General features: G+C 36.6%; 1 protein-coding gene across 1 annotated transcript; it reads left to right on the plus strand.

The window, feature by feature from the left end:
• Window positions 1–11,409: 11,409 nt before the first annotated feature.
• LOC141427674 (endoplasmic reticulum mannosyl-oligosaccharide 1,2-alpha-mannosidase-like) lies at window positions 11,410–24,511 on the plus strand. Its single transcript, XM_074087297.1, has 8 exons — window positions 11,410–11,479; window positions 12,501–12,638; window positions 14,606–14,711; window positions 16,816–17,001; window positions 17,327–17,475; window positions 19,887–20,075; window positions 20,892–21,079; window positions 24,388–24,511. The coding sequence occupies exons 1-8, from the start codon at window positions 11,450–11,452 to the stop codon at window positions 24,509–24,511; spliced, it is 1,110 nt and encodes a 369-aa protein (XP_073943398.1). The 5' UTR covers window positions 11,410–11,449.
• The last annotated feature ends 722 nt before the right edge of the window (window positions 24,512–25,233 follow it).

The raw sequence follows: 25,233 nt of genomic DNA on the forward strand, positions 1-25,233 counted from the left end.
CTGATTGTCTTTAATAAGCTCCCGATATATCGACAGAGTTGCATGCATCATAATCTAGACTGAAGAATTTACTTATTTGTGACCTCGACTAAACGTACTTACTCTTGCATTAAAATTTGTCGTACTGTTTTAAATAAGTAGATGGCGTTTTTTTTTTCAGTCATGTCATCCTTCATTAACAAGTAGGTATTACACGCCCACACTACACACACTAGAGCTGAGCGTTATTTTCTTATAAAGTAACGGAGTAACAGTTTCGTGCCGAAACAAAAACAGTTCCTTTAGACATACACTTCGACTTAAGAAACGATACCACAGACTATCATGTGATAGTTGTGTATGTACACGCGTTGACTTGAGAAAATTTTCTGACAAGATCAAATTATTATATATATATTACAGATCAAATATCTTAAACTAGTTTCACAACAAACGTTTTATAATATAAAAACTGTTTCTTGAAGCAAACTGTACAAATATCCTAAACAGCTACACTTGATAACGAAATTTTCATTTCCTTTGAAACGAAACCAAGCGTAGCAAGAAACTGTTTTTTTAGTAACTGTTTTTCGAAACTGTTACTTGTCAAAAATAAACTGTTACGTTACGTTTCACAAAAAATACGTAACGACCCAGGTCTACCACACGTATTCTTTGAATTCGTGTGCCACAAGGGCATTAATTAAAGTTACCATAACCATAAACACAACATACCATAGAACGTGCGTAACGCTGCTAAACTCTCGGACACGACATACACATATCCATACACACGATATGTCACGGATTTTTCATGATCAATGCCACAAACTCGAACAATAAGACGTATTAAATTGAATGCCCTCGAAATTCGTTATTTGTATCGAATTTTAGCCAGTAAATACATAGGTAGTGAAGAACTAGCTGTTGCCCGCGACTACATCCGCGTAAAATTCGTTTATCCCCAACTTTTTTTTATATTCGACTGGATGGAAAACGAGCAAGTGGTTCTCCTAATGGTAAGAGACACCGCCGCCCATAAACACCTGCAACACCATGGGTATTTCAGATGCGTTGCCAACCTAGAGGCCTAAGATGGGATACCTCAAGTGACAGTAATTTCACCGGCTGTCTTACTCTCCACGCCGAAACACAACAGTGCACTGCTGCTTCACGGCAGGATTAGCGAGCAAGATGGTGGTAGCGATCCGGGCGGACCTTGCACAAGGTCTTACCACCTGCAACTATGCAATTTTCCGGGATAAAACTATCCTATGTCCTTCCCCGGGCCTCTAAGCTATTTCTATTCTGAATTTCATCTAAATCGGTTCACTGGCTTACAAACTTTCGCATTTATAATATTACTAGCCTTAGCCCGCGGCTTCGTCTGCATTAGAAATATCTTAACAGCGTCTTAACTCAACTGTTGTATATTATGCCCATGCAATTTTTAGAAATATACAACGACAACCCTTTACTTACACGATTCTTTGTTATCATGCACGCAACAAATTATTACAGTCTACCCCTTATTCATAACGACAATCAAACCTATTTAGTTAAAATGCCGCTAAATTCGTTTTGTCCTTATCTGTCACTTCGACATTTGTATTTGTTAGAAAGGGACAAAGCATTTGTTAGTTAACATAGGCTTGTTAAGTTTTATGAATAAGGGGGTCAGAGTTTGGCTTGAAAAAAGGTTACGGTAACAATTTATTGTCATCTTTATTTGCGTTTTACGGAATTTAACATGTATGTAATTCCCGAATTCCCGGTCCCTAAATAGAGGAGTCGCATTGAAAATAGAGTTTGCAGAGAAAATCTTCTGTGGTTGTACGGACAGTCATCGGCACCAATATCTGACACAACAAAGCGTACATAAATATCTCATATATGATTATATGACTCTATATCTATACTTGGTTTGGATAGGTATTTAACTAAATGTAAACAAACTTCAGCTACAGCTAAATGTAAACAGCTGCCAGATTTGGTACATTCAAAGATTTCAAACATTTTACGTATATATCATTGTACTCGTAATACAAACTAGACAGTGTAATTCATTAAGATTGTTTTTTTTTGGAATCTTTTTGTATTTTTTATTTCAATTCCAATTTTTACTTTTACGGTCATCCCGTAAAACTTAAATTGAAAATACAAACTGAAATAAAGATGCACAGAAAAAACAGAAAAATAAGACCATCACTGGGAATCAAACCCAGGTCCTCGGTAATCCGTACCGCGTGCGTGGTCGAGGACCTGGGTTCGATTCCCAGTGATGGTCTTATTTTTCTGTTTTTTCTGTGCATCTTTATTTCAGTTTGTATTTTCAATTTAGTGTAATTCAATGTAAATGTTTGGGGAAACTTCAATATTTAAGACCCCAATTGACGTTGTTTTGTTTATATTTAGTTAAATACCTATCCAAACCAAGTATAGAGCCGATACGTGTCAGATATTTTTGCACGCTGTGGCAGATATAAATACAGGCACCTAACTGTACTATTACATATTCTGTGACTCCATTGTATTACCTGCCGTTCCTTCAGCGTTATTTCAGACATCTTGTATTCTAATATAATAAGAGGCACACTTTGTTTGTGTGTTTAATGTAGGAGGTAAGCTCTCTCTAGGAGGTAACTCTTAACTTAAACCGATTAAGACCGAAAAAGCTACGACACTAAAGCCATATTAACGTACAAACAATAAGCGATCATCGGATAACTGATTGATTAATACTGTAATTTCATCTTCGTGTCGCGTAATGTTAAACAGTAATTTATTAAGTAATGATGGAAGCTACCTTAATCGCCACCATTAGTTACATTGTAAAGGTAATCTTAACAAATCGTTTGTTTTCGCACTAAGTGTCTTCTAAATAACGTCAGCGGTTAGTTAAAACGCTGTTTGTTGTTTTGCCTCACAAGTCCACTGTCCAGATGAGACGAATTAACTATGGAAAATTCTACGATTAAAATAATGATTTACCGTCATTCAGTACGATGGAAATCGACACACTTATTGACTATTGTGAAATCGGTCTAATATGAATACCGTCCAAAGTAAGTTTTGTCTAAATGTAATTGTGCTGAAAAATGTACCTACTAAGCGGCAAAATATCTGGTCCTCAAATGTATGCAGAAATGAATAATTTTTATGTAGAGTGGGCCAAAGTTTGCGCCGCTGAGTATATTTAGAACCAAATGTCTCTTCCTCGTAAATTAATTAAGCCCTAATTTCATTTTGCCTATTATATGTTGATGATGGATGTAACACTGACATGTAACTCGTGACATCACATAATCTATATCAAGTGCAGACGAATTGCTCACGTTTCCTAGTCCCGCGCCATTTTGTGAAACTTCCGCCATTTTATTGTTCGCTATTATGTAACGGCTTAGGGTGCGTCCACATATGCGTTATTTTAGCATATCGAGATTAACAGCCTTATTCATAAAAAATGCTTAATTGAGGTTTAATCGGTCTGTTACTTAGCAGACTGATTAAGCTTGTTAGACGGTTGTCAAGAAGTATGATTCATAAACGCTTGCTAGCAGTCTGCTAGTTGTTGAGCTGCTGATAGACGGATTAGACGCGTTATGTTGGCCATCTTGACAAATCAAAGACAAAAAATGGCCTCATCGATAATTAAAAAAAAAATTGACAGCAGTGACAGCAAATTAGCAGGAAAAAATAGAATAAAAAGCGGATTCTGCTGTCAGCGTGTATGGTGGTAGCAAGCTTTGCGATTTGGATTTAGTAATTCTGTTTTTTTTTTCATGTTATAACCGCTGTTGTGATCTTGTAGTTATTTATATTTGTTGTGAGTGCCCAAGTGTAAGTGTTTGTATTAGTTTTAAGCAATCATGGATCTGGATGCTTCGGATCCAGATGATCCTGGTGGTGGGCCTGACTGTTCCCCTATCCCTCCTAACCAGGCAGCTATTATGCCTCAGATCCCTCTTCTCGGTAAAAGAGCTTTAATTGATACCGATGTTCCTCCTTCCAAAAAGTCCTCTTCTCCTGCAGTTTCCGTCGAGACAACATTCACGCACCCAGATTTCGAAAAGCTGAAATCATCATATACCACAGAAGATACTGGCCCTTATATTATTAACGTCCAGAGAACAGAGAGTGACCCAGCCTCAGGTATTGCTTTAAGGGCTATAAATTTCGGACATTTCTTATATAGGAACAAAATCCATGGCGTTATTAGGGACGGAGTTAAAAGAATCGGACGTAATCGTTTTTCCGTTGAGTTTGATTCGGCGGAGCATGCTAATAATTTCCTGTTACACCCTGCACTTACCTCAGCAGATTATTCTGCAGTTGTTCCCTCATTTCATGTCACCCGTATGGGCATTATAAGGGATATCGCTCCTGAGTGGTCGATGCAAGAGGTGGTAGAAAATGTATCGGTACCCCCAGGCTTCGGACGCGTGATTAAGGCCCGCAGATTTAGTAGGAAATCCATTGGTGAAAATAATACTCCCATATGGATTCCTACTCGATCAGTGGTACTTACATTCAGTGGCCGTAGTCTGCCTCCTAAAGTGTTTTGTTTCTACAACAGTTTGCCTGTAGAGTGCTACCTTCTGCCAACCATCCAATGCAACAACTGTTGTCGTTTTGGACACGTCAAAGCTCAGTGCAGGTCCAAGTCCAGGTGCTACAAATGCTCTCTTGATCATATTGGTGAAAACTGCAATTCTCCTACACTTAAATGCCTATTTTGCTTTGGTAACCATTGTGCCAATGACATTTCTTGCCCAGAACAACAACGGCAGCGCAATATCAAAATGGTGATGTCGCAGGAAAACCTTTCCTATATTGAATCCTCTGCTCGCTTCCCTCAAGTAAGAAAGACCTTCTCTGAGACTTTGAATTCTCCCTCCCCTGGCTCTTTTAATATCGCTCCCCCTTCCCTTCAATCACAATCTCATTCACAAGCTCAATCATCGTCTCAATCATATCGCAAAACTATTTTAGTTCGTAGAAAATCTCATACTTCTGCGAGTAACTCAGGTTATGACAGAATTGCCCATGATAATATTGTCCGTGATCCCATTTCCTCCCAACCTAATGGTTGTGCTCTAAATCAAGAGCCTAACTCCCCTAATGATAATCTCATTGAGCTTTTGCTTAATACATTAATTAACATATTGGCACGCTTTTCTGATTCCGGTTTACCGAACAACATGCATCAAAAATTGACCCAACTGTTATCTCTTGTTTCCTCACAAAATGGCCCGAGTTCTCCTTCAGTGGAATTGTCGTAGTATTTTCAATAAAAAAAATGAACTGATCTATCTCATTAATAAACATAAGCCCTTCCTCCTAGCCATTCAGGAGACCTGGCTCAAACCTAACTCTATTTTTAGAGTGCATGGTTTTGCCTGTCTCCGGGATGATAGGAGGGATGGCTATGGTGGCGCAGCTATATTAGTTGCCCGCTCTATTATTTTTACTCATATTCCTATCCCCCCTCATAGCGACTTTATTAGTGCTGTTGCTGTTAGGGTTAATAATACTTCATTTCTGTCTCTTTATATTCCAGACCCTCATTCAGGAATGGTTGCAGAGCTTTCCTCCATTTTATCTATTATCCCGCCTCCTATCATCATCTTAGGAGACTTTAATGTACATCATACCTCTTGGGGCTCCCATACCAGTGATTCAGTTTCTCCTGCATTTCTTGATCTTTTTGATAACTTTAATCTATGTGTTCTTAATGATGGTTCTCCAACGAGACGTGTGCTACCTTCCCAAAACCCAAATAGTGTTGTTGACCTTACTTTATGTTCTCCCTCAATTTCCTCCAGACTCTTTTGGCAAGTGATCCCCTCCACATTGGGGAGTGATCATTTTCCTATTAAAGTATCATTTCCTGATCCTGTTCCCTCTTTTTATTCCTCCCCCCGTCTCAAATATCAAACCAAAAAAGCAGATTGGCCCAATTATAGATCTTTTTTAGACGAGGAAATATCTCTTCTCCCTTCCCCTAATCCCAATAATATATCTTCAGTGTATGAGGGTTTTAAAAATGCTCTTCTGTCTGCGGCTGACAAAGCTATCCCTTTAAAAAAAAAGCCTTCAAAAAAGATCCCGTTTCCTCCCTGGTGGGATTCTGAATGTCTTGCAGCTGTTAAAAAGCGTAGAGAAGCTGAATCACTTCTTTCTATCAACTTGTCGAGGGAGAATTATTTAGATTATCAGACTGTCGCAGAGCAAACCTCCAAATTCCTTCAAAATAAAAAAAGACTAGGTTGGCAAAAATTTTGTGAAAGCCTTTCCCCTAATTCCCCCTCATATTTGGTCTGGGAAGGTATCAGGCGGTTTCGTGGCGCTTTTAACCCGAAATCAAATCTTCTTTCTAACGATTCTTCAGAATGGATTGATGCATTTGCTTTTAAGTTAGCCCCTCCCTTTGTCCCAACTGCTCAAGAAATCTCTCCAGTTTGGTCTCTTCCCTCTACCTCTGTCCATAGTTCTTTTGATGGCCCTTTTTCTATGGAGGAATTCCTTACAGCCACAGATCAGCTAAAAGACTCGGCCCCGGGTATTGATGGCATTCCTTACTCTTTCATAGTTAATTCCAGTTCAAACTCCAAAAAATTCTTCCTGGGATTATAAACAATATTTTTCTCTCTAATTCTCCTCCTGAGGAATGGAAAGCACAGATAATTGTTCCCATCTTAAAACCAGGAAAATTATGTAATGACCCTTCAGGTCATCGACCTATCGCCTTATCGTCCGCTTTGGCAAAAATCTTAGAACATCTTATTAAAAACCGTTTAGAATGGTTGGCAGAAAGTAAGGGCCTTTTGGCCAAAAGTCAGTTTGGATTTCGTAAAGGTCTCGGTACGATGGATAGTCTCTCCATCTTCTCAACCGACATTCGTCTTGCCTTTTCCAAAGATGAGTCTGTAGTGGGGGTCTTTTTAGATATCTCCTCTGCGTACGATAACGTTCTTCTCCCTCTTCTCAGGCAAAAGTTGCATCATCTGAGTTTTCCGGAGAGGTTAGTTGACTTCTCAATTAACTTTCTTTTGGCCAGATCAGTCCTTATTTCATCTTATAATGTCTCCCTTCCCCCCAGGGTGGTCTATAAAGGCCTCCCTCAGGGCTCTGTTCTCAGTCCTCTTCTTTATAGCTTATATACCTATGATTTGGAACTTTCGGTAAATTCATTTTGTAACATCCTTCAGTATGCTGATGACATATGTTTATATTCTGTTGTTTCTAACATCTCTGACGCGGTTCCTCCTCTTTCGTCGGCTCTTCATTATTTGAATGTCTGGTTAGTGGAGCATGGCTTGTCCCTTTCTATTTCAAAATGTGCAGTAGTCCCATTTACCCGTAAAAGGTCCATTCCAGATATCCCTATTTGTTGCGATGGTATCCGTATACCTGTACAGGACAAGGTCAAATTTCTTGGCGTTTTGTTTGATTCCAAAATGTCAGGTGTCCATCACATTAATCAGACTCTTAAGAAATGCGAGAGGAACTTAAATATTATTCGTTCTCTGTCTGGCGTATGGTGGGGATCACACCCATACTCCCAAAAACTTGTATATAATGCCCTTATTCGCAGTCACTTTGATTATGGGTCCTTTCTCTTAGAGCCGTGCAATAAATTTAGTTTAAATTCTTTGGATAAAATGCAATATAAAAGTCTTCGTCTAGTGATTGGAGCAATGAAATCATCCCCTACGAATGCTCTTCAAATGGAGTGCGTTGACCCTCCTCTTTTTATTCGAAGACAATTTCTCTCTGATAAATATGTAATTAAAATTATGCAATCTCCCTCCCACCCTCTAATCCCTAAACTTCGGTCTCTTTCAGAATTAATCTCTACCTCTCCTTACTGGGTTCACAAGGATCCTCCTTGTCTGGTCAATAGTTTTGTTAAAATAACTCGTCTTCCATGCCCTTTATTTCAATGTAAGTTATTAAGCCCTCTTTTTGAAATCCCATATGATGCTATCATGTTCCGCCCTAATAATATCTCGCTTGACCTTGGTATTCATAGAGAATCCCCCTCCCCTAATCTAGACTTAAGTCGTGTCATTGCTAGAAACTGGCCTGACTGGACCTCTATCTACACGGATGCTTCACAGCTTTCAAACCAGGGTTGTGTAGGATCTGCTGTCTGGATACCTAAATTTAAGATTATTTTGAGCTATAAATTGCCGATATATTCATCTGTATTTACTGGCGAGGCAGTGGCAATTTTGGAGGCCCTGAAATATATAGACTCGCACAATCTTAATAATTGCATAGTTTTTTCAGACTCCAAAAGCGCCTTACAAGCCATAATGTCAAACCAATTGCGTAGTAAATCTAAATTCCCGGTCATTCTTCAAATTAAGCAAGTTCTTAATGGTCTCTCTGGTAAGAATGTTAAGGTCTCATTGGCCTGGATCCCTAGTCATATTGGAATCCGGGGCAACGAGACTGTAGATCAGCTTGCTAAGGATGCGACCCGTTCAGGCTGCCTGGATCAGTTCAGGTGCTATTCCCTCGATTTGACCTCTTTAGCTAAGGATCGACTGGATTCGGATTGGCTCGCTCACTGGACAAGATCTAGTCAGGTGAAAGGACTTCACTACTCTGATGTTCAAGATAATGTTCCCGTCAAACCCTGGTTCTTTAAATTCCGGGCCGCTAATAAAGCAACTACGTCAACAATATGCAGACTGAGACTGGGCCACTCATGTACTCCTGTTTTCCTTCACAAGATTCGTGTAAAAGACAACTCTTTGTGTGAATGTGGTTTAGACGAAGGCTGTCTTGACCACTTATTTTTCGAATGTTCAAAGCTGACATCCTCCTTGTATGACCTCCTCCCCCCTTACATTCCTCGCCCTGTTAACTTTAAATCCCTCCTTCGTTATGTATATTCTCCTTTTATTACCATTCTGTGTGATTTTATATCCTCTAATAATATAAGACTATAGTTCTATCTAATCAATAACAACATCTTTTGTCTTTGTCGCAGTGACGTGACTCCCGCAACAGCGTTCGGCCGAAAAGGATTTTTTTTTTTTTTTTTTCTATTTTCAAAATTATTTTCTTGCTGCTGTCAAACTGTTGGCGTTCTGCAGAATCAACCGCAACCCTGTCATCGCAACTGACATTGGCCCAAGCCTTAAGGCCGCCATTGAGGGAATAATAATAATAATTAGTGTGTCGTCGGACCATAGAGTACGATTAATACGGGAATGCCGAACGATAGCAGCGACTTAACCCATTTTACAAGAAATGGCAATCGTGCCGATTTCAGGTACGCGTGAACTTCCCCGTGGAACGGTTCCCGCTGTTCCCAAACTAGGTCATAGGTAAAACTTAGCCTAAATCTCTCAGTCGACCATAAACATTTCTATGCAAAAATCACCATCTGTGCTCTTTCAAAAGTAAAATCACCAATACAAATTTTCGCTTTAATAATATAATCTAACCTTACGAAGGGCGTCGGATAAAAAGTCCAAATAGATGTACCGCAATAAGCCGGTCAATTTTATTAAGTGAATCAAATCCAATACACCCAATATAAATTATTTATTACTGGTATGAATTCAATAAATTTCTGGCAATGAACTAAATTATAATAAGCACTTTACAATCTCACTTGACTTCATGCGAAAAGGTCTCTATGTTACCAACCAAATGGAATCTATTACAACGAAAATTTTCACGTGCAAATGTATTTTTCCGAGCTAAATTTAGCAATTAGGTTTTATACTTGTATAAGATGGCAAGTATTACGGAAAACAAACACTGTTTTAACAATACGGAAAAAAATGTGTAGAAAAATCGTCGCATTATTATCTGCAATGACAGATTTGATTGGCTAATTACTATTTTGTAAGCAATTATATTATTATTGGAATTAATTATATTAATTTACTTAAAGTGAATATAATATTATAAACTAAACTAAGGCCATGACAATTTATTCTGTACTTACTTAGGACGTCTTGTAGGCTTTTTAAATCTCGATATAAGGCTTTAAGCAGACAGGTTCTGGTATGGATCTGATAGGAATGAAAACTAGCTTAAAAACCAGCTATCTAGCTTAGATTTTCTCTGTGTACCTGTTTTCTGTATCGCTTACTATTTCTGGTATACAATAAAGAAATTGTATTCTATTGTATTGTCTAAGCCTTGCTATTTTTAGAAGGTTACCATTACTGACTGACTTTATCTACAAACACACAGTTCACACTATCAAATAAATTGTGCTATAAATCTGTTTGTAGCTATAAGCTGCAAATTCACACCTTAAGGGATGAAAACTTGCATGGCGAAACATAACTATTCTTAGTTTCTATTAACCCGTCGCGCGTCCTAGAGACTACATTAGTCCCTAACTTTTTTGTTATTCCAGTAGTTTTGGACATTTCCTAAAAAAAGTTAGGGACTAATGTAGTCTTGGACGCATGACGGGTTAATAAAATTTTATTCTCAATAACATTTTTAACAACTTAATTTGATTTTGTAACCATATTGTAAATTTAGCAAGGTTGAATATTTGTGTACATACATTACACATTTTACATGCTATAACCATGGTTGATAAAGTTGAATTTGTTTTTTTGTAAATTTGATTGATACAGAGAAAATGACACTATTCCTTTTTCAAAAGATATAAGTTCTCTTGCTAACAATATGTACTAGTATTATCACTTTGAACCCCAGGAGGATAATGCAGTATGCCTGGAAAAATTTTAAGATCTGGGAAATATTTAGAGCCTGTTACCAAAACAGTGGCTGTATTGTCTAACTCTCGAGTGCTTGTAATCATATTGACCATCACTTTTATGCTATTCCGTTTGGCAGAAAGATATGTGATAGTGATTCCGAGTATATTGGACAATATAGCCTCCTGAGGCCAACGTAAAATTTCTGTTACCACAATTTGAACCAAACATCAATCAAGTAAAGTTCAAATTATAATTTTTTTATGTCCTCAAGTGAAGCCCAGGCTTTCCGACCTATCATTTTAAAACATTAACTTCGAAAAAATATACTTTATTAAACTGTAAATCATATTTTTTATGGTAGAATGTAACATGTTAGGTACAGTCACTAGCACCAATATCTGACACAACAAGCGTGCATAAATATGTGATACGACTCTATTTCTAGGGCCGGAATTATGTGTCAGATATTTTTGCATGCTCCGCTGTGGCAGATATTAATGCTGGTGACTGTATGTACCATTTAGACAGGTGTTCTTTGTTCTTTTTGTTTTGTTCTTTTATTCTCCTGTATTTGACGGTTTAGTTGTCAAAAATAATTTTAAAACATTCACTTGTGGCCTTTGATAGCTCAATGAATAACATATTTTCCTTAGCTGTTCTTTGGATGTATACAACTCGACTAATTTTAACTGTGTAGGTGTGTAAGAGTCAGTAATGCTAGCTCAGGCGTAGCAACGGCACAGTCAATTAGTTAATTTACCATGTGTTGGAGTGGACACAGTTGGTTTGAGGCAAGTTTTAATGTTTAAAAAAAAAAAAAACTGGTTGCTAATATCTCTGTTTATCTCATATCATCTGAAGAGGCCTCTATTAATATTTCAATTGGCTTTGAATATTTTTCGCCCATTACCATGAAAGTTTTAATGTAGTTGCTGCATTTTCGTGATCCTATGGTAGAGTCATTAGGAATGTGTAATAATTAACACTAAATAGGGTCTGGGCGTTACTCTAATAAGGACCAATTAACAAATTATTAACGTTTTAATTGTTACTTTGGTGACTGAATTAATGTGGATTAACAGGTAGTTGAACTTTATTACTAAGCTGCTGACTTGGCTTATATGACTATATATATATATATACTTTTATATATATTTTTTTTATTATTTAAGCTTGTATAAACCATGTCCTGACAATTATGAAAAGGACAGAATTATAGTTGGCTATTCGATGGTAATACTGCAATACAGCGTAACTAGCATTTTCCATAAGGTATAATTTTCATTGTACCAACAGTACTAACATTGTACTGTTCTGACAGTGAAAATTATACCTATATTAGTTACGCGGTATTGCAGTATCACCGATGAATAGAAATTAGTAATAAATTACAGTTTTGATGTTCTACTCTTTAATTGGTTGCTACATTAATTATGAAATTGTTTTTGGTCAGCTGCGGTTTTGGACCGATTTGCCAATAATCTGAATCAGTTACTATACCAACCTTATTCACTAAGATCATTAATTACCCAGTGTACTCTTTATTAAAAAAAAAAGTGAATCTTATGGAGAACACAATTGAATTGTGAAGATTAGTTGAATTGTTTTATATAGTGCTAATGAATTAGACCTAAACCATATCTAAGAGAAACTGTCTGACTGATATTGTGATATCCATTATATTTCAATTATGAAGGAAAAACGCTGTAACAGCCTTATATGGTTTGGATTATTAATTGTGTTGTTTTGTGATAATGATTGTGCTTGCGGACGTCCAACTAACAAGTTAATTTGTTTTATTTTTTGTTTCAGAGATGGAATCGTCTGTCTCGATTGCAGAGATCTATAGTGTATGCAGTAGTTGTGGTTTCAGTTACTATACTGGTACTTCTATATGCAGCTAGGGAAGTTAAGGAAGAGAAAAAAACTAGTAATAGCCAAGTAGTATTGGTGAGTAGTTATATATATTTGTCTGTTTACCATATCTTCAATAGTATTTTGTGTTAATATATAATTTATAACATTGAATGTGCAAAAGCGAATTAAATGTCTCTTTGTTACATACATAGGTATAGCTATGGTAAGGGAGCGCCAAAGTTCGCATACTCTTCACTAGTGATACAGTAATTTTTGTCCGAATCATTGTTGAATCATCATTGTCATAATTTTTTACCACTGAAATCCTAATTTTTTTGAAAATTTATATGTAATATAGAAAACTGTAACTTAGGATTGGTTTGTTTTATAACAATTCTGAACAATCATTGAATTCAGAGAAAAAAGAGTTATGTCAAACGATCATTCTGCCAAACATTACAATGCAAGCCGATATGGACCCCTTGGTCAATATTGTTGAACAGTGAAAGTCTGCCTTATGAATGAATAGCTCAAATAGATCCACATGTTTGGTTTCAGTTGTACCTATGTAGGAGACATTATTTTGAATTGTTTGTAGTATGGTAGTATGCAACATTCCTTTAAAATTCCCTGTTTACTACACCAGTTTTATTATCACAGTAGTAGCTGCGTTAGTTCCTCTATAGTATCAAGCGAATTTTACCTGCCAATGTTGATGTTTCAAATTACTCTTATCACAAGGCCACTGTGAGTTAATTATTGCCGCCATCGTGTACTGATTGGCTGATGCGGGTTCTGACAGTCGTTATGATCGATTCTCACGAAAAATTACGTTGAAATGGTCGAATTTTTAATGATCGCATACTATTTTTTTTATAATTTCTTTAGCTTAATTAAAAGTGAGGCGAATGCGCGCGCCGGGGGTTCCGTACAGTCAAGGGCAAAATATGAATACTCACATCACAATAATGAAAAACCGGCCAAGGGCGTGTCGGACACGCCAATAATAGGGTTTCGTAGCCATTACGTAAAATTTAAGTAATATTATTCTAAGGATTTCATATTTTAAGGATTTTGAAGTTGGGTATATTTTATACCTTAGGGCCTTAGGCTTAGGCTGCTATTTAAGAGTAAAACTACTAATAATTCTCAAGCAAACTTAGCCGTTATAGTTTTCCTTGAAAGTTTGATATACTTACTACCATCCTATTTTTTTTTTTAATTTTTCCACCCTCCGGTTTAGATTTTAGAGGGAGGGGGCGCTCGATTTTAATGACAATTTGCACTTTTAAAGTTGAATATTTCCCAAAAAAAATCAATGAATCGAAAAATCGTCTTAGCAAACCCTTAATGGTTTTAAAATACCTATTCAACGTTACCCCACACTATAGGGTTGGATGAGAAAAAAAACACCCCCACTTTACGTCTAGGTATGTCAGGTACTTACCCGAAAAAAATATTTTTTTAGTTTTTTGTTGTACCATTTTGTCGGCATAGTTTACATATATATTCGTGCAAAATTACAGCTTTCTAGCATTGATAGTCCCTGACCAAGCCGCGGACGGACGGACGGACAGACAGACAGACAGACATGGCGAAACTATAACGGTTCCGTTTTTGCCATTTTGGCTCCGGAACCCTAAAAAACATTTTTTACATAATAATTGTCATGAAATTTCAAGTTCTTCGAATAAGAAGTATTAGGATGTTTAAAAATTCTACTCAACAAAATTTTGTTAGAAAAAAACTGTTTGGTTTCGCATTTTAATGTTAAACAGAAAATAAAACAGTATTATCTACCTAAAACATACCAAATTTGAAGTTAATGACTGAAATAATAAATACTGGAATAGTCAAAAATTAGCTGTAAGATTTGATGCAAACAAAAAAGCATGCCCAACACTCCATATTTTTGTTGTTACAAATTAATATTATGCTCCTTTATTGTACTAGTACTGACATTGAGCTATTCTGATTCTCTGAATTTCCGTGCTATACATGTATGTACATAAACTAAGTTGTTACAAATTTAAAGAATCTATACCATTTTATCGTTTTAGGAAACTGCAAAGAATTTGTCTCTAGTCAATGAGCCGGTGGTAGAATCAGTTGTACCCAAGAAGACTGTTGTAGAACTCGAACAAAGTGAGAGGCCAGTGTTTACTGGTGAGTATTTATTGTGATTGTCATGCAAAGTCTATTGTGGCTTGGCCACTGGCTATAGTAGATTTGTTCCATGCGACTGGAATCCCACAATGAACTGGAAAAGGGTATATTGCCACCAAAAGATGAAAAACCTGTTTTGTTGCGAAAGCTGTGGAACTATAGTACGGTCAAGTACCTACCGGCATCGGCCGGCATCGTAAGTTATGAAGTGACTAATGAGTAATGACAATGTCACCTCAAGAAAATGAACTTGAACAAAATTATTTTCATTAGGTATGATTATAAATAATAAGCATGAGGTTTTATTATGGGGAATAGATGGCGAGGCACAATTGACTACTTTGGTGTATGTACACCTATATGTAGTAAACATACTCGTATAAGTATTTTAAGTATAATAATACGTCTAGTCTAGAAGGTAAAAGTACAAAAAATAGGTGCAACGCTTCTTGAATAGGAACAGAGGACATACTTGAGTACTCGTACCTATGTGTACGAGCGACCTTTTCTGTCACCTGTAGCTAGTAACTAGAGTTAAGATCTAATTTGGGTATTATGTTTGGTTTTTTGGAGTCTTTTTGTATTTTTTATTTCAACTCCAAATTTGTTACTTTTACGGTATCCCGTGAAACCATATTATCGAAAATACAAACTGAGACATGGATGCACAGAAAAACCAGAAAAAGAGACCAGCGCTGGGAATCGAACCCAGGTCCTCAGCAATCCGTGCTGCGTGCTATAACCCCTACACCACCGCTGGACAGGAATCTAGACACGAATTTTTCCTATGCATACATATCTCAGGTGCCTTATTTCTACTACGCTACTTATGCAGCAGCACTAGCGACATCTATGTTCCGCTCTCATCGAGAGACGTCACACTCTCTCGGAACCAACCGCTTAATTGCTTAGTAGCGACATCTCTTGTCTGGGTGAGCAACCTGAGATATGTATGCATAGGAAAAATTCGTGTCTAGATTCCTGTCCAGCGGTGGTAGCACGCAGCACGGATTGCTGAGGACCTGGGTTCGATTCCCAGCGCTGGTCTCTTTTTCTGGTTTTTCTGTGCATCCATGTCTCAGTTTGTATTTTCGATATCTAATTTGGGATCCAATGTTGGATCCCAAATTAAAGATCGTGACGTGACCTATCGGGGTACGTTTTGTTTCCTTTGGGATAAAATGCGTTGCACTTATAAGTTTAGCTGTAATACGTATCAAGCATAGACAATAACCAGCTTGTGAATATTCGGTCAGTCAAGCTGTAATTAACTACAAATTGTACGTAATTGAGTATAAATTATCGCGAATGCTAGTGAGGTCATGTCAAATCTCATCTACAAGAATACAATGCTCTGAATCTGTTACATAATTTTCAAAATGCTGATATTGTTTAAATATGATTTACAAATTGTACGTAATTGACTTATAAATTCTAGTGAGACGATAGTCATTATCTCGTGACGTGGTCAATTTCTGTTCAACTCGACGTTACCAGCTGTGACACAGTTCTTATAACAATGCTGAGGCTTTTTACATCCTGCAATTGTCTTTACTAGACTTGCAATGGTTTTTAATAGATGCAGCCTTTTTGTTTTTAAATCGAACACAGACCTCGAGCAATACTGATGAAAAATTTTAATGAATAAAATGAATATGTTTGCTGTAACATCACGAAGATTATGTTATGAATCGCGAAGATTATAAATTGCTATGCTCCCATTGGTTACCCATTGCTTGCAGTCGCCTTTCAGTGCCTTCTGACTCCTGATAGGTATTTTAGTGATCCTAGGCTAGAATACGGCTGATGTTGCCAGTCACTATTTTGGTCAGAATTTCTTAATGTTCTTTGGAGATCATCAAACCATGTGATAAAATTACTAATGTCAACTCAAAATTCACAAATATGATACTTGTATGCAAAATAGTTAAACGTGTTATTTTACCAGTACTGAATTATGTATCAAAATTTGGATGCTGAATCAAAAACAATACCTTGTAAGTACCTGTAAAAATACAGACATGAAAAAATCAAGCCTACCTCCACTCGTTTTTCTTGTAAATTTCTACCGTTTTTAACTTCTATCTAATGTTTTTTTCTCCAGGACCCACAAACTCGAGACAATTTGCAGTAGTGGAGAGCTTTAAGCATGCGTGGAAAGGCTACAAGGAGCATGCCTGGGGCCACGACAATTTGAAACCTGTATCAGGCATGGCCTTCGATTGGTTCTCATTGGGGCTTACTATTGTCGACGCCTTAGATACTGCGTATATTATGGGGCTGACTGAAGGTATTGTACGGTTTTTATTATGCTGAGAAATATTTACTTTACCTTTTGGGGAGAACGATCGATCTTTCTTCATACTGTCTCTGGTAAAGCGCGTGTTTTCGATTTGTAATTATGTTTTTAGTGAAAAGTTCACGCACAATAGCGTTGATAATATTGATAGCTCTGTCAATAGTATAGTGTTGTGTTTGCTTCAGATTGGTTGGCTATTTTTTATATATATTTATTTAGTTTGTTTAACCTTTGAAAGCGGCATTTCTCAAGTCTCTCGTCCACTCTCCAGCAATGTTAAATGATATTCAGTTTTAAATTACATTTTTTTTTTCAGAATTTGAAGAAGGCCGGGAGTGGATAAGCAATGAACTTATTTTTACGAAAAATAAAGACGTCAACTTTTTTGAAGTCACAATCAGAGTACTAGGCGGTCTCTTGACCAACTATCATTTCACGCAAGACGAGATGTTTTTGAAAAAAGCGGTGAGCATTTGTTATGAACATCTTTAGCATTATCAATGATTTTGTCACTATTAAACTACAGTAATTAAACAACAAAAAAAAAACTCTTCTTGGGATGCTTGACCAGAGTGTTGACTCTGAAATGACGTTAACCTTTCTATGACGCGATGCACGATCAGAATAAAACGAATTCTAAGTACTTACGCGTACATGTGGAATTGTAAATTGAATTGGACATGCCATAAGGGGTCAATGACTTTTTAGAGCACGACATCGTCTCAACTTAGACGCATTTGGTGTTAAAGTGTCTGCACACAATGCAGAAGATATGCGACAGAAGTTCAGAAGATTTAGGGTTATTTAAGCTGTAACCTTTTGCCGCAAGTCAAGGTCAAAGATATCAAAACACTTTAATACCTTCTTACGGTGTGCCTTCTGACTATTTTACACAAAAGTTTTAAGCACGAAGTGACAGCGACGAGGTATTAAAATGTAGGTAAACATATATTTGATCTCGACAGTACGCGTAAACTATTAGTTGTAGCGTTGAGCCATTTGTTAGTTCTCAAAAGCATAATAAATTGTAGCGATTCACCGATTCGCATTTCACCTCGAACAAATTTCAAATAGAATCATGTATGTACTTGACGCAATTTTGCGCGTAGTTTTTCACATTAGTATAATTAATTACGAGCGATCGATGTTCGCTTGAGACTAATTAATTTGACACGTTAATTGAGGTTTGCACTAAAATACATGATCGAGGTGAAATGCGACTAAAATTTATTGCGACTAAAAAAATAAACGATTGTGACAACACGAAATAATTAAATATACAATCGAGGTCAAATGCGATTCGGTGAATTTCTACAAGGAATTTATGCTTTTGAGGTAAAGAACTAACAAATGAGTGAAATATACGCGGAATGGTTTAGTTTCAGAAAAAAAAAATCGTGCATCCTTATGAAACAGTTGAGAAATTAATCATTTGGAAAATATATTTTCGGTGAAAGGCCCGAATCTCTATTGGTAGGATCGCAGGCAGGGCTTCAAGCTAGTATGTTATACTTACTAACTAAATACCGGTATATTCGTACCAGATTCAAGGTTTGGCATTCCTCAAATTTGCCATTGACCTCTTCACCGCCAGAGTCGTCCAGTCGTGACAGCCAATGGGTATCCGTTCATTTCGCAACTAACGTTTGGCAACCTGTTTCATTTCGGGTATACCTTTACTTGCCCGACTTTCATTTGCCCGAATTTCATGTGCTATAATATTCAACCGCCATAATATTTTTTCTTATAAATTCATTTGCACTACTCATTGTTTACCATATTAATCAAATGACAGAATCTTTGTTTCCCATAATATTAATTTCAATAATTTCATTTTTCATAATCATTGTGAGCCATAAGTATCACATGCCATAATGTCATTTGCCATCCATGTTAAATAAAGTGATAAATCCTATACGTCAAACAAGCCTTTGAACTAGGTAAACCCACATAAGTTGTTAGGTTAGAATTGTGACATGATTTGTGCGAGCGAGCAAGACAGTTCGGAGCAGAAGCGTCTCGGATAGGTTAGGTTCGATGTTAGGTATTTTTTTATAGCATCCCGGATAATAAAGATAATAGATAAGTAGATTATTAATAAAAATAACAATTTTAATCAATCATAATCAAAATAAACACTATTTAGTATGGCGTTTGAATATTCTATTAAATAATATTAAATTGCACTTAATAATATGGAGAACAACACGTATTGCATTCGTATCATTATGGCATCTAATTTTCGGGAAAATAAGAATATATCAAATAAATTTTCTAGTAAACGAAATATTCGGACAAATTAAGTTTCTGGCATATGAACTTCGGGAAAATGAAATTATAGCATATAACTTTCGGGCAAACAATAGATAACCTTCATTTCGCAACTTTTAATTTAGCAAACTCTAAAACTATAAATATTTCAGGATTTATTTCAGAGCCATCGTGTAGAACCCTTTAGGTTAGTTTAGTTTTATAAAAATCCTGAAATATTTACAGTTTCAGAAATATTTAACAGTTGGGAAATTAAAAGTTGCGAAATGAATCAGGTTGCCAAACGTTTTTCGCCGAAACATAAGTAAACGCAGCCAATGAAATGGCTCACACGCCAGTCATCTATACATGACCAACATTCAACTCAAAATTAATCCTTCTGCGATTGAATTAACAATCAAGTTGATTTGTCGCTGGTTTTTTGTGGCGTACAGAGTACGTCACATCTCACATCGTTTGTACGAGTATTGTGGCGATGAAGAGATTAGGTTAATATACGGTAGATATGTACCCCATCAATACTGGTAATTTTAGTATTGATACCTTGATTAGGGGCATAATCACAGTAAATTTAGACACTAAAAGGTAATAATTTAAACCAACAGGAAGACCTAGGAGACCGTCTCATGGCGGCTTTCAGCTCGCCATCCGGCATTCCGTACTCCGACGTGAACCTCGGAGCTCGCACCGCGCATGCGCCTGAATGGTCCCACTACAGCACCACTGCCGAAGTTACGACCGTGCAGCTAGAGTTCAGGGAACTGTCTAGGGCTTCCAACAATCCTGTTTTTGAGGTTAGTATTGTCCGTGGAGTAAGTTTAACCGGGGAATTTTGAATCTTTAAGAGTGTTACCACACCAATCGATTGATCTTCAATCTATGGTAGAATACTTATAGATTGGTTGACGTTGATCGACAGTTTCTACTACACCAAACGATCGATCGTGGATCTATGCCATCTATCGCTTGTACTCGTAGAATGGATTGGTTGACGTCGATCGATAGTTTCTACTACACCAAACGATCGATCGTGGATCTATGCCATCTATCGCTTGTACTCGTAGAATGGATTGGTTGACGTCGATCGACAGTTTCTACTATACTTGGGAGCAAAGAAATCGAGCCACCCTTGCAACGTTTACGTTGATTTTTATGTTTTTTAGGTCGTAATTGTTATCATGGAAACGTAAAAATTTGCAAGGGTGGCTCGATTTCTTTGCTCCCAGCCATCAATCAATCTATCGTCGATCGATGGTAGATTGGATTGATCGACAGTTTCTACTACAATTACACCGATAAATCAATCGTTTATCGACCGGTATCTGTCGATCAGCGACGTTGATTGAATTTGCGTGCAGGTGTCCTCGCGATATTTTCCTTCACCGTAAAACTAATGGTAAATTTTCAATGTAATTTAACACATAAATCTGAAAAACTCAGTAGTGCGAACCCAGGCTTAAACACACGCCTATTTGCGATTATGACGCTGCTTACACACATCTGCGGTAAATTATTAGTTCTGGTGCAGTCAAACCTTTTAAACAGAACACGTCCCATTTCATCTCAAACGATAACTGCCGATAACTTCATCATACCTTTGTTCTCGCCAGGACGCGGCTGCCGCTGTTTCAGAGAAGATCCACCAACTTCCAAAGAAGCACGGGCTCGTGCCAATATTCATCAATCCGAACACCGGGCAGTTTCTGCCTCACGCCACCATCACGCTCGGCGCGAGAGGCGACAGCTACTACGAATACTTGCTTAAACAGTGGCTGCATACTGGAAAAACTATCAACTAGTGAGTTAATTATGGAGTGTAACACAAAAACCAACACTTGTTTTTCTTTTACTTAACATTCTTTACCGTTCCGAATTCTACAGACCTGAAAATACCATCTCCGTTGTTCGTGAACAGTCACCTGCATTAATATTTAAGTAACAGAGAGTGCAAAATTATCTGTCATGTCCTACCGACCCTGGAAATAGTGTCGTATCCGATATTTATGCGCGCTTTATTGTAGGTATTAAATATTGGTTCTGGTGACTACACTACACAGAGCTACCTGTCAACGCTCTTATTTTGTTACATAAATAGAGTTCAACTCAAAATTCGAAGCAAGTGCAAAACACATGGCATTGAAACATGGGTTTCAAAATATTGATCTTCGGAGTAATTTAATACACGAAAACCAGGGTCGGCGTTGACATGCTTGTAAATCTAGTGTCCTAATTGTCCACCCTCTGTCAACCAATGATTTGGTCGGTATTAATTTCATTGGAAATCATTATCGCAGTACAATGCATACCGGCTTGATATTGCGTGACGACTTTACCGCGCTGTTATTTTGAGGCTTCCAAATATCAGACCGGTGTTGTCCGGCAGATAAAGTCATGTTAGTTAATTAATTATAATAGCTATAGTTATTGCTTGCGACAGTTTCAAAATGATTTGCACGAAGGGCGTGAACAAAAATCTGTGTTAAAAAGCGAATTCGGTAAACTTCTTCCAATAGAGCATATTTATTACTAGGCAAAACTCTGCGCAGAAGGCGACACTAGCGCAAACCTCCATGACAACGTCAGTTCTCTTTATATTTTGTCGCCATGACAGATCATGAACAAAGATTATTAGTACCTATAGAAATCATGATTTATGTATTAGTAACAAAATAACATACATGATATTTTACATCGATAGTTAGTAACGATAGAAATATATTTCTGAAAAAATATTGAAGTAATACGATATATGGCATTTAAGATACCCAAAAACTGTTTACGGTTTTGTGCTAGTGCCACAGATTTGAAATATAATAGCAGATTAAACACAACTACGTATTTGTGCGTACATATTTCCTATTCCCTCACCCTACATAATCTGGAATATTGCTATCTCGTTTTCTCATGTGCAGCCACACTGTAGAACAAACCTTAAAAAAATGACACTGGCTATGTTTTGAAAGTCCGCCATATTGATAAGCTGCCGAAGCTGCAAACGTAATTTTTGGTAAACTGTGTTATTTCTAATGTTTTTCTCATCGAAATTAGAATCGATATAAGTCTAAAGATGGTGAAATGCAGTGCCTACCTATGTGCAAGTGTTATGTATGGAAATATACCTGGATTAACCTTTCCCCAGTAAGTAAACATTTGTGTTTCGTAAACCAGGAATTAACAAGATGCCATGACACATGGATTTTTTATTATGGGCTGATAATAATTGAGTTACGAAAATATTTCGATACTAATTTTGATATTTCTAGTACTCTCGTAAAAATTGGGGACGGATTTGGTTTTATTATTGTAGTGCGCGATTTATTTATATTTTTTCATTAACCTAAAGCGCATTGCCTACTTGTAATTTTGCCAATGTGTAGGCTCCATATAAGTAATTTGTTTGTTTCTTTTTTCTAGGTTTCCCAAAGAACCAGACACTATGTGATGCCTGGGTTGCAAACGGCAAACATGTAGATAAAAAATTCAAAAACTATTGAGCTGTATTCGAAATCATACAAGAACATACTTACATAACAAAAAAGAAGAGTATTATAAAATAGGGTACACAAAAATCATCGTATTAACTGTTTGCAAAGCTACTCAATAAATTACCTACCAGCGAAGTATGGACTGACATTATTCTGAGTTTCCTTAAGCTTTCGAACACGTGTACTTCCTGGTGCAACACTAACATTATTAAAATGTTTAAAGAAAATTATTAAATGATGCTTTGTGCTGTTGTAACATAATAATAGCCTAGTTTGGAGTCTGATTGGAAGATGAAATTGCAAAACCGCGGCAAATTCAAAAAATTGGCAGATGTTATCACCAGGTATCACCATAGAATAAGTAATAGTACAAGTACAGAAGCCTCTCTGCCATACATAAATGACGATTATACTTTATGTTTCTCTGTCTATCGCATGCTTATTGGAAAATAGGTTTAAAACGATATGTTAAACATAAAAATGTTAATACGAATGTTTTTGAGAAAAGTGAATCTTAGGAACCACAATTGTATTGACCAGTTCTGAAAGGGATATTTAGTATCAAAATATTTTGCCATGCCTTTCTAACCTACAAATTCGGTCACCGCATCTAAACACTCTTTTTTTCTGTTTGAACTCTGCTTGTTTTGGTTAGAATTTGCTTATCGTGATAAAAATAATCTGTCGCACACCACTTTTGATTGTTTCACCCATGTTTCAGCAGTAAATTTCCAAAAAACTATTTTAACACACGAAGGTACTAAACTCAACAAAACACAGCTAATAGTACAAGCTCAAGTGTCTGTTTTCTTACACTCTTTGGTCTGTAATATCCTTATAAATAATTGTTTAAATTTGTCACTTTTATTTATTTCCATGGAATTAGACGCTTGATTATTTACAGCGATTCTTCCTAAAATTGTTTTTAAACGGTTGTTATACTTAATATAATAAACAGTTTAATTATGCGCCCACTTCTCATGTTAATTTGTTTAGAGTGGTAATCATACAAAAAAAAAACAATAAAATAACTGGAGGAGATGGCCCTCCTGATTACGTTCCTGCATTTGCATTAGTGTGTGTGTAATAGAGTTGTGTTAGTTTTTGCCACGATTTGGACTCTGTATGTTATGTCTGCTCCTAGTATTTCAAATCTGTGGCTAGTGCTGCACTCTGACGGGAGAAAATTTCAGTAATATGCCCTATTTAGAGCTGACTCATGGTTAACTGTATATCATGCTGCTTCCGACGATTTTTATAAGGACCTTTTTAGGGTCTTTTTATTGGTGTGCTAAGCGATTGCTATAGTTGCTATGCTACAAGTAAAATATAAACGCATGCTTAGGTTATAAATAAAAAGTACTCGTATTTTTCTTGATTTCCGTTACCTTCGTGTTTTTCATGCAAATCCCGATTTTATGTACCTACATTTCAATCCCTCGGGAACAGAGATAGAGTAACGTGACGTGGCTATGTGATTGGTTGCTGTTTTGCTTCACTTGTAACTAAGTATCAATCTAAATAGATGAAAGAAAAATGGCCGCCAAAAAGGATGTATTAAAAATGTCAATATTATCAAAACTTAAATGTCTAATGAACGATGTTTTTTTTTTGTTTACAGCTTGTTGGATGACTATCTGACAGCCATTGAAGGTGTGAGAGAATTTTTAGCGCGGCGATCTTCCCCGAACAAGTACCTGTTTATAGGCGAATTGTCCGCAGGATCAGAGGTATATTATTTATAATAATAAAAATGCACCATTATTTTAGTAGCTCTATGTTCTTTAGCATATATATTTAGTGCCAAGTACCTGATAATTGGTTCGCGGAGTTTTCGCTACAAAGCGAAAAACGTTGCTAATGGTTACGAGCGCAGCGACATTTGGCTGCGACTGTGTCAATACCGCAGTAAATAAGTTTTTGTAAAAAATGAACACAGCTTTTTTGCTGACTGTACCTTTTTACAGACTGTAGTTGCACTGTCATCCAACTTACATATATATAGGTATCAAATTTCAAGTCAACTCGAGCACTGGTAAAGTGAATTAAAGTGAACTTGCAAGATTAGACCGGAAAACAACAAACAGGGCAAGTTAAATGATTTATTTGATGTAATTATATGTCCTTTGTTCCCTCTACTCGTACATATAACATTATTCTTGTATTGATACAATAATCATCCGACATGTGACGTTACTAATCGTCCCGCTAAGTAAACATTAAAGGTCGTCATTATTTAATGTTTAGGTATTATTCCTCGCAATAAATCTATGTTGAGTTAGAAATATAATGTACGCAACATTTAGATGATAATAACAAGTAAACTATATTAAAACAAACTGTGTCAAAGTCATTTGCAAACCAAGATATTTGCAAAGCTTTTTATTTCTCTATTGATTGCAATAGAGAAATAAAAAGTTTCGCACGAGTCTAAACTCGGAATAGAAGTGATTTTATCGAAGTATTC

This window comes from Choristoneura fumiferana, chromosome Z (genome assembly GCF_025370935.1).
Source record: "Choristoneura fumiferana chromosome Z, NRCan_CFum_1, whole genome shotgun sequence".
NCBI classification, from domain to species: Eukaryota; Metazoa; Arthropoda; class Insecta; order Lepidoptera; family Tortricidae; genus Choristoneura; species Choristoneura fumiferana.